General features: G+C 59.4%; 2 protein-coding genes across 2 annotated transcripts in view; one reads left to right on the top strand and one right to left on the bottom strand.

Annotated features, from left to right (window-relative positions):
- The window catches only part of PTSG_05902 (uncharacterized protein), a 2742-nt gene extending 1567 nt beyond the window's left edge, over positions 1-1175 (top strand). Inside the window, exons 4-5 of the mRNA XM_004992738.1 lie at positions 153-287; positions 575-1175. Of these exons, the coding sequence (XP_004992795.1) occupies positions 153-287; positions 575-721 (282 nt within the window). The 3' untranslated portion in view covers positions 722-1175. The remainder of the gene's footprint in view (positions 1-152; positions 288-574) is intronic.
- A 351-nt stretch (positions 1176-1526) lies between these two features.
- On the bottom strand, positions 1527-14140 carry PTSG_05903 (uncharacterized protein; the record flags this gene model as incomplete). Its single annotated transcript, XM_004992739.1, has 3 exons — positions 1527-4127; positions 4173-13849; positions 14053-14140. 3 exons carry the CDS (start codon positions 14138-14140, stop codon positions 1527-1529), a joined length of 12366 nt encoding a protein of 4121 aa, XP_004992796.1.
- Positions 14141-14174: the final 34 nt, after the last annotated feature.

Consider the following 14174-nt stretch of genomic DNA (forward strand, 5'->3'; position numbering starts at 1 on the left):
ACACACACACACACACACACACACACACACACACACACACACACACACACACACACACACACACACACACACACACACACACACACACACATACACACACACGAATTCACCATGTCCCGTCCTTCCCCCCTCCCTCAAATGTTCAACCACAGTTCATGGCAACCTACGGCATCTCCTTCACCGACTTCAAGAACCAGCACATGCGCTTCCTCCCCGCTACCATCACCCCACCCGTCCCTTTCACCAACAACCCTGGCGTGTACAAGGACTCTGTCGCTGCCGTGCAGGTGCGCTTCGTGTGTGTGTGTGTGTGTGTGTGTGTGTGTGTGTGTGTGTGTGTGTGTGTGTGTGTGTGTGTGTGTGTGTGTGTGATTGCATGCATGTTTCCATGTTTACGTTGTGGTTTTTTTGTTTTTTGGACCAAATTGTGAGTGGCTCTGCGCTCTCTGTGTAGTTGTAGGCACATCTTGTGTCCCCCCCCTCCCCAAAACACCACAACACTCACTCACTCACACCATCACCCAAAACACACACGCACACGCACACACACACACACATGACCGCCGAAAAACAGTTCAACTTCACCTCGTTCCAGCAAGACATCATTGACGGTACCCTCGAGTTTGACTTCCGGATTGGCATTCAGTTTGACTATGGCCAGAACAAGCTGCAATCGGTTGGCCGCGGCTACCAGATCCTCGACGTAAACGTCAGGCAGTAACACGTCTCACACCGCCACCACACGCAGATCCGTGAACACACGCATGAGGGAGCAACCGAGCCTCGTCCCCGTGTTTCACGCGCAATCAACTAGTCGAAAACAGCCACCCCGCTTTGCTCGTCTTGTCCCTTTCTTCCCTTGAACGCAAAACCATCTTGCATGCTTTCTTCCATTCCTCCCTTTGCTGACCTAACACTCGGCACCTTTTGGTGTGTTGCAACCCAGTCCACCCAATCCACCCAGCCAACTCTTCTTCTTCATCTTCTTCCTTGCCACACGTGCACGTCTGTTGTCTGTGCGTTTTTGTGTCGGATGTTATCACCACAACGCGCATGTTGTGTCTGCTTGTGCATGTCCTTTACTACTACTCGAGCGAGAAATACAACCAATCTGCAAAAGCAACAGCGCCCAGCCACGAACGAGCATGCATGCATTAACTAACAATCAAACGCCGCCATGACAAGGCAACCAACAATACTCAAAAAGGAACTTGTGCATGGGTGTGATATGTGATCGACAATAAAGAAAGGAAGGAAAGGCGCGCAAGAGAAGCTCTCTTTGTCGCAAGGTCAAAAAGACATGGAACGAAATGAAAGAACAACATAAAGGGAAGAATGGGAAGCGGTTGTGTCAAACAAGCAATCAGACCATATAATGTAACACAACGGCACCACAATGGCGCACTAGCCAGTACAACACGAGCACACGCACTAGCACACACACTGGCACACACACACACACACATACACATACACACACACTCGCACGCACACACACACTCACAAACACACTCACACGCGGGCTATCACAGCATCTCAACATCATCGTCGTCGTCATCGTCATCGTCAGTGTCGGTTATGTAGTTGTATTGACGGCTGGGTGCCGAGATACCTGCGCCCTGAAGCTGCGGAACCGGTGACGTGAGCGATGACTCGGGAGACGTTGGCGACAGCCCAGAGGCTGTTCGCGGCGTCCCCTCGCCGCTGCCATGCTGCGACTGCTGCTGCCGCGCCTGTATGCGACGCTGCGCACTGCGTGTCAGCATGAGCATCGGCGCCCCACCATCAGATGTCGGCGTGGTCGTTCCACCACCAGTGCCGCTGCCGCCACTGCGCTGCTGCTGCTGCTGCTGCTGCCCACGCGACCCGCCGCCACGCCTGCTCAGCGATGCCGAGCGCGTTGACGACGCAGAGAGAGATGCAGGCGTTAACGCTGCTGCCGAGGGCGGTGTTGTCGTGTGCACAAACGACGGTGGCGCGGGCGGTGCCTCTGTCGGTGGTGACGACACGTAATTCATGCTTCTCGCGCGCTCACCGCCGCTCACGCCAGGAAGGCCACGTGACCGCACTGTGTTGCTGCTGCGCTTGGGTGTTGAGTTGCGGACCTCACCATCGGCAGCATACGGCCTGAACGCCCCACGTGTCCGCGGCGGGCTGTCCAAGACACGGCCACCATTACGGCTGTCTTCGTTGCCGCTTCGCATGTGTGCTGAGCGCTGCCTGTTGTTCACGCCGCCGCTGCTTGCCACCTCTCTCAAACCAATCGACGCCAGGCCCATGCCTGCACGGTCTTCCTCATCATCACCACCATCATCATCACCAGCAGCAGCATCGTCACTGTCGCCCATGCCACCTCCACGTCGTCGGCTGACACCGACCGCACGGCTGTAGTTGGCGGCCAACAGCGCTTCGTGCTGCGGCAGCAAACCAGACACGTCGTTCTCCAGGTCAAGCTCAACATCGCTCACCTCATCCACCACATCTTCGTTACAGCTGGCACCAGGTGCAGCAGGTGCAACAGCGGGTTCACGCGTGTTGCCAGCACGGCCATCACCGCCACTTTCAGTACCATCACCGCCACCAACACGGAAAACAGCGTCGTGCATGTGACCTTGGCCTTGTGTGGGAGACTGGGCGCTCATGCGGCGTGCATACTGCGCCTGTAGCACATCCACGTCCAAGTCCACTTTTCCGCCGTGCTTTTGCTGATGCTGTGTAGTGCCATGTGCATGTACACCATGAACACGTGTGGCTTCTTCTTCTCCCATTTCTTCTTCTTCCCCTTCGTCCTCCTCAAGCAGCGGCTGCATGGTGTGTCTGCCAGCAACACCGCCACCACGCACCCTCACACTGCCACCACCACCATGATCGCCATCGCCATCACCACCCTCCTCCTCCTCCTCCTCCTCCTCCTCGTCACTCAACAGGCCCAGATCCCTCTTCATCGCTGTGAGCTGCTCAAGCGCCGTCTCCTGCACCTGCGACACCGTAGCCTGCGCACGCTGCATGGCATCCGCCAGCTCTGTCGACACAAAGTCGCTCGCACCGTCCTCGCTCATCGCAGCATCGTAGATGGATGGCATGGACCCCATCTCAAACACATCTGCCTGCCGCATGCTGTCATAGCTGTCCGTGATGCTGGGTCCGTACACCTGCTGATCAAACGCGCCTCCCTGAGGAGTAGACAGCCCACTGCGAAGAAGCGGTGGCTGATACTGCTGCTGATACCCGCCACCAGTGCTGCTGCTGCTGCGGCTGTGTGGGCGGGCAAAACTGTTCCTGCTGCTGTTGCGTGAGCGTGCATCGCCCTCGCCCCCGTCTTCAGGCACGGGCTCGAGCTGCAGCACGGGGCGCGAGGATGTGCGGCCACCAACAGCACCGGCGCTCGCACGGCCAGAGTCCTTGGCCGCATCGAGGTAGCTCGACTGCCGCATGCGCACCTGGTTGGCCAGCGTGCGCGCCCGCCACCCTTGCAGCAGGTAGTGGCGCCTGTCTGGCGAGTACAGCGCATACGCGACGACGCCAATCAGCAGCACCCACACGACACCCGCACCGGCCCACAGACCGCCAACGGTGGAGGCGCACGAATCGTTGCCTTGGCTGGCGGCGTTGCTGCCTTCTCCACCTTCTGCCTCGTTCTGCTGCTGTTCCTGCTGCTGCTGCTGTTGCTGTGGTAGTTGCGGGAACCACGCCCACTGCTGCGGTGTTGCCATGGCTCGTCCAGCCACATCTGTCGCCTGCACATCGACCGTCCACAGTAAATCACGCAAAGCAGCGACACCCGTAGGCACCACCACCTGCGTCGTGCCAGCATCAGACACGGTCACATCACCCTCGTTCACGCTGCTGTCAGCCATGCTGAGTTGAAGTGTTGGGGTGCACATGGCCCACTCGCTGTCAAACACGGGCAGCGAAGGTCCCAGCTGCTGCTGCTGCTGCTGGGACGATTGCACATCATTAAGCAGCGCTTGTGCACACGCGGCAAACGCCGTCTGACACACACCGCTGCCAGCAGCGTGAGCGAACGATTGTGTGCACATGGGCGCGGATCCAAGCGTGCATGTCGGGCTTGTGTTCCCGGTGCCGACCTGCTCCAACTGCTGCTGCTGCTGTTGTTGTTGTCGATCCTGCTGGCAACAGGTTGTGTTCCATGCAATATCCCACACACGCACGCGGCACTTGAAGGAGGCAACTTGCTCGCTCAAGGCAACGCGAATGTCAATGGGAAACGCAGCGGCACCCACGGGCTGCCACCCCACAAAGAACGGGGACAGTGACGGCGGCTGCACAAACGAGATCTGGGGAGGACCCACGTCCACATGCACGCCAAAAGTCTCGCTGTGCGTCAGGAACGCTGGCGACGCTGATGACGACTGGGCGGCAGTGGCATCGGCAGCCGTGGCGTCAAAGGAAAGGCTCAGATCCACCCACCCATCACCACGGTGGCCGCTGCCCCCGCTGCCATCACCACCAGCAACAAGCGAGACAACAGACACATCCGCACCTTGCCCGGCTGCACGTGCAGAGCACACGCTGGCATCCGTGGTGGTGCTGCCGTCAGTACCACCACACGTGACGCTTGCACCACCAACAGACGCAAGCGCCTGTACACTGCCACCAGCAGTGCCACCCGTATCATCGCCATCACTCCCACCATCCAGAATGATGAGATTGGAGGTGATGCCAATATCCAACACATCCCGCACGACACGAACAGGTGCTGTCACTTCGCGCGCTCGGTTTCCGGCTGCATCCACACTGCTGATGGTGACGACAAACGTCCCTTCATCAGGGACCACCAGCATCAGCTCGTGTGTTCGTGGGAAGGGCAGCTGGATTTTTCTCAGTGCATCGAGGCTGTCAGTGTCATCGCCGCCGTTGCTGCTGCCGCTGCCGACCGGCCCTGCAGAGACAGGTTTGCATGCCTGTGCCGATGCTTGTGCCAGGTCGACGGCGGTGGCGTTATCAACAGCAACGGTGTGCGACGTGATGTTACACGGCACAGCTGCTGCCTCGCTGCCGCCCTGCACACGCAGCGTGCACGTGACGTCAGGCAACAGCTGCGCAACGCCGCACGCAGCATCGCTTGCAGACGAGGGAAAGCCGCCATCCTCTAGCATGTAGACGATGCGCACAGTGCGAGTGTTCAAGTCCGCGACCTCCATCGACTGGAGGGCCAGCACGGGTGCCTGTGTATCCAGACACATGGGCAGTGCAAACGACGTGGCGTTCAAGCGCGCTGCCTCTGCTGCACTTGCGTTGACGCCCGTCTGCCCAACTGGCAGCAGCACAGCACAAGCGCCAATATCATCGCGCACACTATTGGCGCTGTCTCCATCACACACAACGCTGTTGCCCAGCACTTGGGACTGCGCTGTGTTTGCCTCAAACGTGAGCAGCAGGCGGGGGTGTGTTATGATGTTCACGCCCGCGGGCACATCCACGGACACAACGGCTTCGCTGAAGGCATCATAGCCGATGCGTGCCGTACACGCGAGGCCGTCACCACCACCTGTTGCTGTTGTGAGGGCAGCAGCGGGGAGAATGGAGCACGCAAGCCGTCGCTGCAAAGGACGGAGATCAGCAAGCTCAGCATTTGCCGCCAGCGTGATGGTCGATGGATACGCGCGCACATATGCGCTCGCCAGCGGCGCTGTCACGGGCGAAGACGAGGGGGATGAGGACGATGAAAGGTCCGAAAGTGGCAGAACGACAGGCGTTGCGCCACCACGGTCGCCCCAAGACGCCAGCACGTGTGCGTGCGAAGACGTGAGCATGGGCTCTGTGTTCACAACAGCAAGCGTGAGCGTGAAGCGGAGCGGCGCCATCAAGACCGCCGCGCCAGTAGCGCCATCAGCACCCACAGCCGTGTCGGTCAGCACCTCTGACTGCGTTGCCTGCGTGTCCGTGCACATGACGGTGACGGTGACAGCATCTGCAGCTTCGAAATCCAAGCGGCGACCCAGCACAACATCAGCCAACGGAGCAAGGCGGCTGCTATTGGACCATTGTTCTTGTTGCTGCTGATGCTGTTCTTGTTGTTGCAGTGAAGACGCAGCCGCCGTGAATGTGAGGATGGGCACATCCACTGCATCCAAGGTCTCTTCGTTCACGCCGGTGCTGTCACCAACACTGCCACCACGAAGACAGCGCCACGCTGCTTGCGTGCTGTTCCATGTCCACAGCTCGCATGTGTCCTGCCAGCACGTCAGCGAAGGCAGGGCGGGAGCAGAAGCGTCGCCGCCAGCGGTGGTCATGGACGCAAACAGCGTACCCAAGCGCATGCCTGGTTCAACACTCTCCGATACGACAAATTGCGGCTGCGTGCACACTGCGTCATGACTACTGCTGTTGCTGTTACTGTTGCTGTTGCTGTTGCTTGTGGCTGAGGTGGCCGTGTTTGTCGTCGTGTTCATGTTGGATGTTGTGGATGAGAAAAGTTGCACCCCCTGCTGCGAGTTGATGACGCGGCAAGCGCATGTGCTCGCACACTGCTGCGTCAAAGCGTCAAGAACACCCCGCGGTGCGCACGTGTTGCCAACAACACGGGCGGCTGCCTCTGCACTCGCTTCACCGTCCATGGCACTGCTGCTGGAGCTGCTGCTGCTGGTTGTGGTGGTTGAGCCTTGGCCCACAGTCTCCTCGTCATATCCAAAGAGCACATTTAAGATTGGCAAGCGACAGCGACCGGCAGCGTCGGTGGTGCTGCTTGGCGCCTGCAGGGCTGTTGCCAAGCAGGATTCAAAGCGCTGGATGGCAGTGCAGTTGAGGGCTGCATCTGTTGCTGTCGCTGTTGTCATTGCTTCAAACACGGTGTCCCCAAATGCAGCACGGACACACGTGTCCACAACAGCACTGCAGTTGCTTTGCTCGCACAGTGCCACCTCGTACGCTGGTGTTGCTGTATTTGTGCCGGCGTCTTGCGTGGCGATGTTCTCGCCTGTGGTGCTGTTCACAGTACGGCCCGAACAAACTGCGGCTGCGGATGACGGGGTTGGCAAGTGCCACGGGTACGGAACGTGTGCCGTCTCCCCATCTTCCTCGAACAGTAAGCCTGCTGGCGTGGTCGTTGCAGGGGAGAGAACAAGCTGCAGTCGTGGCGCAACGCTGACTGTCACATTCACTGTTGCCGTGAGCCCGCTCATATCCCGCGCCGTGACAGTGGCGGCAATGCTGTCCCCAACGTGCGCGGGAGTACTGGCCGTCAGCGACACCACATGCTGCACACCAGCATCTCTCGCCACATCCGCAGCAACGCCGTGCGCACCACCACCACCGCCACTGCTTGCTTCCACAACCGCCACAGCTAGCGTGTCGGCGGCACCTGTTGAACACAGCAGGTGGTCCGCATTCGTGTCTGACAGCGGCAACCGCGCAAACACAACTGGTGCTGTTGCTGTTGCTGCATCTGCTGTTGCTGCTGTGAGGAGCGACTGTGTTGGTGTGGCAAGGAGAGGGCCATAGCTGGTGATGTGGATGACGGGTGGCGTTGCAAACTCAGGCGGGCGCTGTTGTGTTCCGCACACGTCCACACGCACGCGGCTCGCGTCAAATCGTTGTGAGACAATGTCGTGCGCCCCGAGTTGCACATGCACAACAGCAGGCACGCTCAGCAGGAGCGAAGACAAGGATGGCAACTCTGCTGTGGCTGAGGCGGTCGACAATGTCGTGCTTGCAAGCAATTGCAGATGGGGCGACGTGGTGTCACCGCTACCATCGCCATCATCAGTGACAACAACGCCAAGCGTCAGCCCCAGCGACTGCAACGCGTCAAGGCCCGACTCTACAGGCACAGATCCAGCAGTGCCAGACACTTGGGAAGACTGTGGCGTTGGCTGGTCGAAGAGTGGAGCGTGCAGGCGGATGACATATGGCCGCTGCGGGTGATTTGATGCGATGTTCACGCCAACAGCGGCAGGAGCCACTGCTGTGGGTTTGCTGGCGTTGATGGCTGCTTGCGCCACAACGGCATCGCTAATCACGGGGAATGGAGGGTCCGACACAAATGCCGGCGCAGCGTTCACAAGCACGCACGGCGGTGCTGAGGACGTTGAAGTCGAGGAGGTGGAAGTGGGGGTGGAGGTGGTCGACGAGAGTTGTGGTGTGCACCCATCAACCCTCTCGTTGTTGGCGCTGTTGCAGCTGCACAGTGCGATAGAGACCTGTGCAATCTCGCTCAGCGTCACGACAGCACTGCCAGCAGCGGTAGCCCTTGCATGTGTCGATGACAGGGTGTCATCAAGGAACGAGACAACGGCACTGGACTGGAATGCATGGCGGACGCTCCAGCCGCCACGCGTTGCCAGCAGTGACGGCAGCGGCGCTGCAGACGGTGACGTGGAGGCCGACTGCAGCCACCACCGCTGCATACCTGACGCGTCTGCGAACGCTTTGGTACGTTGAGGGGCAGCAAGGGTAACAGGCACAAGCTGCAGCGTGCGGCGAAGACGGTTCACACGCGTCCACGCCACCACACGCCCTGCGTCGGCGGTGGCGCTGGCATACAGGTCAAGAAGCGTTGCCTGTCCGCGTGGGAGCTCATTGTTCCCATCGCCTGCTGTAGTTGCACGCCAGTCGCCAACAACAGATTCAAATCTCCCGGCACACAGCTCGTGCCACGCCCCACCGCCCTCAGCGTCATTGCCTGTTGCGGCCCGCCGTTCCTGCGCAAACAACTGCACCACCGTTGCCTCGAGCGACGTTGGTGACGACAACAGCGCACTGTGTGCTGGCGTAAGGTGGACCGTGACTGTAGATGATGGTGACGCGTCGGCACTCTGACCACCCGTGACGCTTCGTGTGGAATACGCCTGGGCGATGGTGAGCGAAATGGCATGTGACACGACACCGAGTGAACTGCCGCCGTTGTTGTTGTTGGTGTTGTTGTTGTTGTTGTTGGTGTTGTTGTTGTTGGTGTTGTTGTTGTTGTTGTTGTTGGTGTTGTTGGTGTTGTTGTTGTTGGTGTTGTTGTTGGTGGTTTCATCGTCTGTGCTGGTGTCGTCGTCAACATTGTCGCTCGTGTTACTACTGGTGGTGCTGGCGTTTCCTATCGCTGTTGCCCCATCGCTCCACACGCGTGCTTGGAAGGAGAGGGCGTCAACAGTGCCGCTGCTGGTGAGCGCAGAGATGACACGCTGAGACAGCGTAACCTTAAACTCAACCGCAGCAAGGGCACCCGTGCTTGGGGTTTGTGACGCCGCTGTGGGCGATCGACAGCCCGCTGTTGTTGCCGTCGCTGCTGCTGTTGCAAACGCAACGCCAAATCCGCCGGCACCATTCACCACGGCCAGCTGCTGTCGACTCAATTGGGATGATGACTCTGCAAGTGCCGCTGCGCTGGTTGTGGGGGACGCGTGTGGCGGTGCAAGCACAGTGACAGCGCCCGACTGCGATGTCGACCGCCCACGCAGTGCCAGCAACTGTGCCGGCGCTGTGGTGTTGTTGCTGGTGTGCGGAGCGGTGAGAGCGCGGGTGAGGGCAACTGCTGTATGGGCGTCGCACGTGCGCACAACAGTTTGGCCAATGGACCCATGCACACGAAGCAAAGGAGAGCGACCGGAAAATAGGGCATCATCATCGCCATCATCACTCCATCTGCTGCCGTTGTAGCTGCCTGCTGCTGCTGCTGTCTCGTTGGGCAGCAAATACACGTCAAGCACGCTATCCTCCATGGCCACGCCAGCAGGCGTGCTCCGCATCACAGTAACGGCAAAGGAGGCGCACACATTTGCTGTGGTGGTGGTTGCAGTTGTGCTTGTGGTGGTAGTTGTGGCTGTGGACGGATTGCGCGACAGGGGCATGACCTGTGGAAGTGCTGACGGTGATGTATATGAGCTCGCACGGTGGTTTGCCGCATCAGGCAGCCGCTGGGCCAGAACAACGGCACGAGGGCCCACGCTGGATGACGATGATGATGACGACGACGACGACGATGATGATGATGATGATGAAGAGGAAGACGAGGAGGATGGGTGAAGGGGAATGGCGTGGGACCACGAGGCAGCGGCTGTCGCTGGCAGTGACACATCCGCGCTGGGGAAATTGCCAGGTGTGCATGCAAGCACGCCACTCTGTTCAACCACTGACAACGATGACGACGATGGCGGTGGCGTGATGGTGAGTGTGACAGCGCAAGTGGCGCCACCACTGCCTGCGATGCAATCGGCAGCAACGAGCGCGGCGCTGTGTGAGGGCGGGATGTGCGCTTGCCACTGGTGCTCAGCAACAGCATCCAATGCAACCAAGCCACTGCCAATCGTTAGATGCACAGTCATCAACGAGGGTGAGCAGCTTTTACTCGAAGTGTCGCTGTCACCGCTGTCACCGCTGCGCTGCGTGTGCACATGTGCAGATATGGAGCCATCGGTGTTCAGCTGTGCGGACACAATATGCCAGTCATTGTCGAATGTGGTGGTAGTGGTCACTTGGCTGTCCGTTGTCACCACCAGTCCCACACACGTGTGTTCGACAGCCTCTCCTGCTGCTGATGTCGAACTTGATGATGATGATGATGATGGTTGCATGTTCTGGGAGGGCGCGGCAAAGGGAAGCAGCGCAGGTGTGGCCACGCTCTGCAGGTGTGCGCTCGCATTGAACGACGACGACGCCGCTGTTGCTGATGCTGTTGTGGATGACGCATCGGTGGTCGCCACACCATCATCCTCGCCGTAGAGTGCAATGAACGGCTGTTGTTGCTGGTACTGTTGCCGTGCGGAGCCAGCACCACCATCGTCGACACCACCACCGCCAACAGCCAATGGGTGGTAAAACGGCGGCGAGGCAAAAGCGGCGAGGGCAATGTGTGCACCGCGCGTGTTGGCGGGACTCGGGGCTGCCAGGAGCACGCTGACGGTGTCAAGCGCACTCAAGTGGGCATCAAGCGCTAACACAGACGCCACGTGCTCGTGCATGGCTGGCAGTGTCGAGGATGACGATGATGATGATGATGATGATGACGACGACGATGATCCAGTTGGTGTATTGGCGGTGTGTGATGAGTTGCTTCGAATTGGTAGCGGAAGCGCGGATGTGATGGGAAGACGGAGCACCGTTCTTGACACTGGCGCCCCCTCAATCATCACAAGTCCGTTTGCTGTGCCCCACACGCGCATCCCGCCACGTTCCGCACTGCCAACACCGCCGACAATACCGCTGGCGCTGCCAGCACCACCAAGGGACCACGGCAGCGCGCGGTGCGTTCCTGTCATCATGACAAGCGTCGATGATGATGTTGTTGTTGATGAAGATGATGATGATGCTGACGACGATGCGTTGTGAAAGCGGGAAAAGGAGAGGGAGAGGAGGGGCGTTGATGTGGTGATGGCCGATGATGATCCCTCAGCTACAGTGGCTGAACCGGTGTCCTTGGTGTGTGGTGCGTCTGGTGCGCTGCCGGGCACAGTTGGACACGTGCACGTGGTGGCATTGCACATTACGAAAGCAAGCGTGCTGTTGCTGCTGGTATCGTCGCTGCTGCTGTTGACATTGCTGCTGGTGACATTGCTTGATCCCGCCCACGCCCAAGGCAACGACGATGCGAGTGGTGCGAGGACGTCGTGAGCAAAGTGCACATGAACGGTGCTGGTGTTGACACTCTCAAGACCGACACCATCGCTAACAAGCACGACTGCTGTGGCATGGGCTGCTGCTGCAACTGCTGGATCGATGTCGCCAACACATGCACTTGAACCCGAGAGGGTGGAAGCAAACGCCTGGGAACGAGGTGGTGCAACGCCCATCCACACCGCAGCAAGCTGCCCAGCATCATCACCGCCAACATCACGGTCGCCGTTGAGATGATTTGAAAATGGCGGCGAGCTGTCGCGTGAGAGCACAGCGGTGGTGGTTGCAGCCGACACCGCATCCAACACGTGAGTCGGGGCGCGTGTGTAGAGGGGAAGCGAAAGCGTCACAGGCGTCGACGCAGCAGCTAATGATGGTGGCCCTGTCATGGTGAGACGCACGCGGCATGCCCCCTGTAGAAGAGGAACGAGTGCGGACGATTCGGAAAGATCTTCAAAGATAACAGCTGTGGTCCACAGGCTTGCGCCAGCCGCTGACATGCGTGCGGGGAGTGCTGTTGTTGTCGTGGCGGTTGCGGCTGCCATGGTGGTGGTGGTGGCTGGCGTGCATTTGAGGGACACCTGCAGCTGTGCTGTTGTTGGTACAGCATCCCAGTGCAGGTGAACAGCCAGGGCGGAACGCAACATGTGCTGTCGCCACATCACTGCACGTGCGTGCACGCTGTGCGTGCGGCCACCGACCGTGACTGTGGCTGGGGAGGAGAGGGCGGTGACGCCACGTGGGAGGAGCGCGCGTGCAATAGTGGTCTGAGGCGAAGAGAGGGGCCCGACAGACACAATCACGGCGAGAGACGCGGGGGTGTTGGGCTGCTCGCACAGTGCAGCTGGCACGGCCACAATGCAGGAGGCGTGCGTGGTTGTGGCGGACACAACAATGGCAACACCACTCCACACGCGTTCACCTCTATCACTGGAGGACAGTAACACCTCCACGTCCAGCAGAGACGCTGCTGCAGTGCTGTCATAGCTGTACGTGGTGTTGTTGTTGTTGTTACTGCTGCTGCTGCTGGTGCTGCTGCTGTTTGCGGAACCTTGCATCATGACGCCATTCCACTCGCCAGTAATGTTGAAAGGAAGCAGCACCAGCCCCGCAAGCGCATCAACGGCTGCTGTTGCGCCGTCGCCGTCGCCACTGCCGCTGCCACCGCTGCCATCTACGTCTTGGTGCGCCAGTTGTGTTGCGTTGGCGATGAGCGATGCGAGTGATGCCGGCACTGCGAGCGGCGATTGGAAGTAGAGGTGCGGCAGCCGCGCTGCTGGTGGCGGCGCATCAACGCGAACCGTCGGGGCAACGATGATTGGAACGGCATTGCTCGCCACCCCGTCAACATGGACAGTGAGCAGCAGCTGCGTGTCTGCGACTGTGTTGTTCATGTCAACCTCCACCGTGGCGTGCGTATCGTTGATCGCGCGCACATATCCGCACACGTCAACGCCATCCCCATGAAAGCGCGCGGAGCACAGCGGCAACAGCACTGGTGACGGCGACGACGACAGTGGAGGTGGGGGTGGTGCTGATGGTGGCGCGTCGCGAGGGAAGAGCGCTCTTCCTTCAAGGAGCAGCGTCTGGTTGCTGGTTGGGAGCAGCACGGGTGTCGCTGGCATTGTGCCAGTGCTCTCATTCTCAATTTCACTTGCAGTGGTAGTGGTGGTGGTGGTGGCTGTGGTGATGACGGGGCGTAGCACGAGGGGAATGCGTGTGGTGGACACAACGTCCACATGGCCACGTGGACACACGTGAACAGGGAGTGCAACGTGGCACCGCATGGCACACGCCAGTGCGCTGGTTGTGTTGCGAGCATTCAAGCCGTTGCTGTCTGTCGTGATATTCAGCAGCGGCGCGTGAAACAGCGGTGCTGTGATGTTTGCAGACGTCACGTGCGCGTATGTCGTCAAGAGGAACAACAGCTGTTCATCCGTGCTGGTACTGCCGTTGCTGCCATTGCTGTTGTTGCTGTCAGTGCTGGTGGTGCTGTGATTCACACTGGTGCCAACACCAACCAGCCAACTGTTGGGTGCTGTGGGAGTGCTTGCTGTAGCATTATCATCATCATCATCATCGTCACCACTGCTGGCTAGAGAAGCGATGTGCTCGCATGCAGATCCGTCGTCGTTATCGCCGTGATTTTGAATGGAGAGTGCGGGCACCGTGCCTGCAAGCACGCCATCCCTGTATGAGAGGGCGGTGCCTGTGAGGCGGACGGGGAGGGGCGTGTCGATGGGCGCTGGTACCGCCGCTGCTGAAATCGCCGCCACCTCTGGCGCACCTGCATGTTGCGGATGTGCGTCATGCGTGCGTGTGCGTGTGTGTATGTGCGTGTGTGTGTGTGTGTGTGTGTGTGTGTGTGTGTGTGTGTGTGTGTGTGTGTGTGTGTGTGTGTGTGTGTGTGTGTGTGTGTGTGTGTGTGTGTGTGTGTGTGTGTGTGTGTGTGTCGGTGCGTCCGCGCGTAAAGGCGGGTGCATGATCGACTTGACCTTGAACGCCGGCGAGACGTCTGGAGGCAATCGCTGGTGCGGCAGAAGCTTGCGACAATTGACTCCTCACCCACCAGCTGCATCAGAGCCAAGGTCGCATAATGACTTTTGAAATCG

This window comes from Salpingoeca rosetta (genome assembly GCF_000188695.1).
Source record: "Salpingoeca rosetta unplaced genomic scaffold supercont1.15, whole genome shotgun sequence".
Taxonomy (NCBI): domain Eukaryota; class Choanoflagellata; order Craspedida; family Salpingoecidae; genus Salpingoeca; species Salpingoeca rosetta.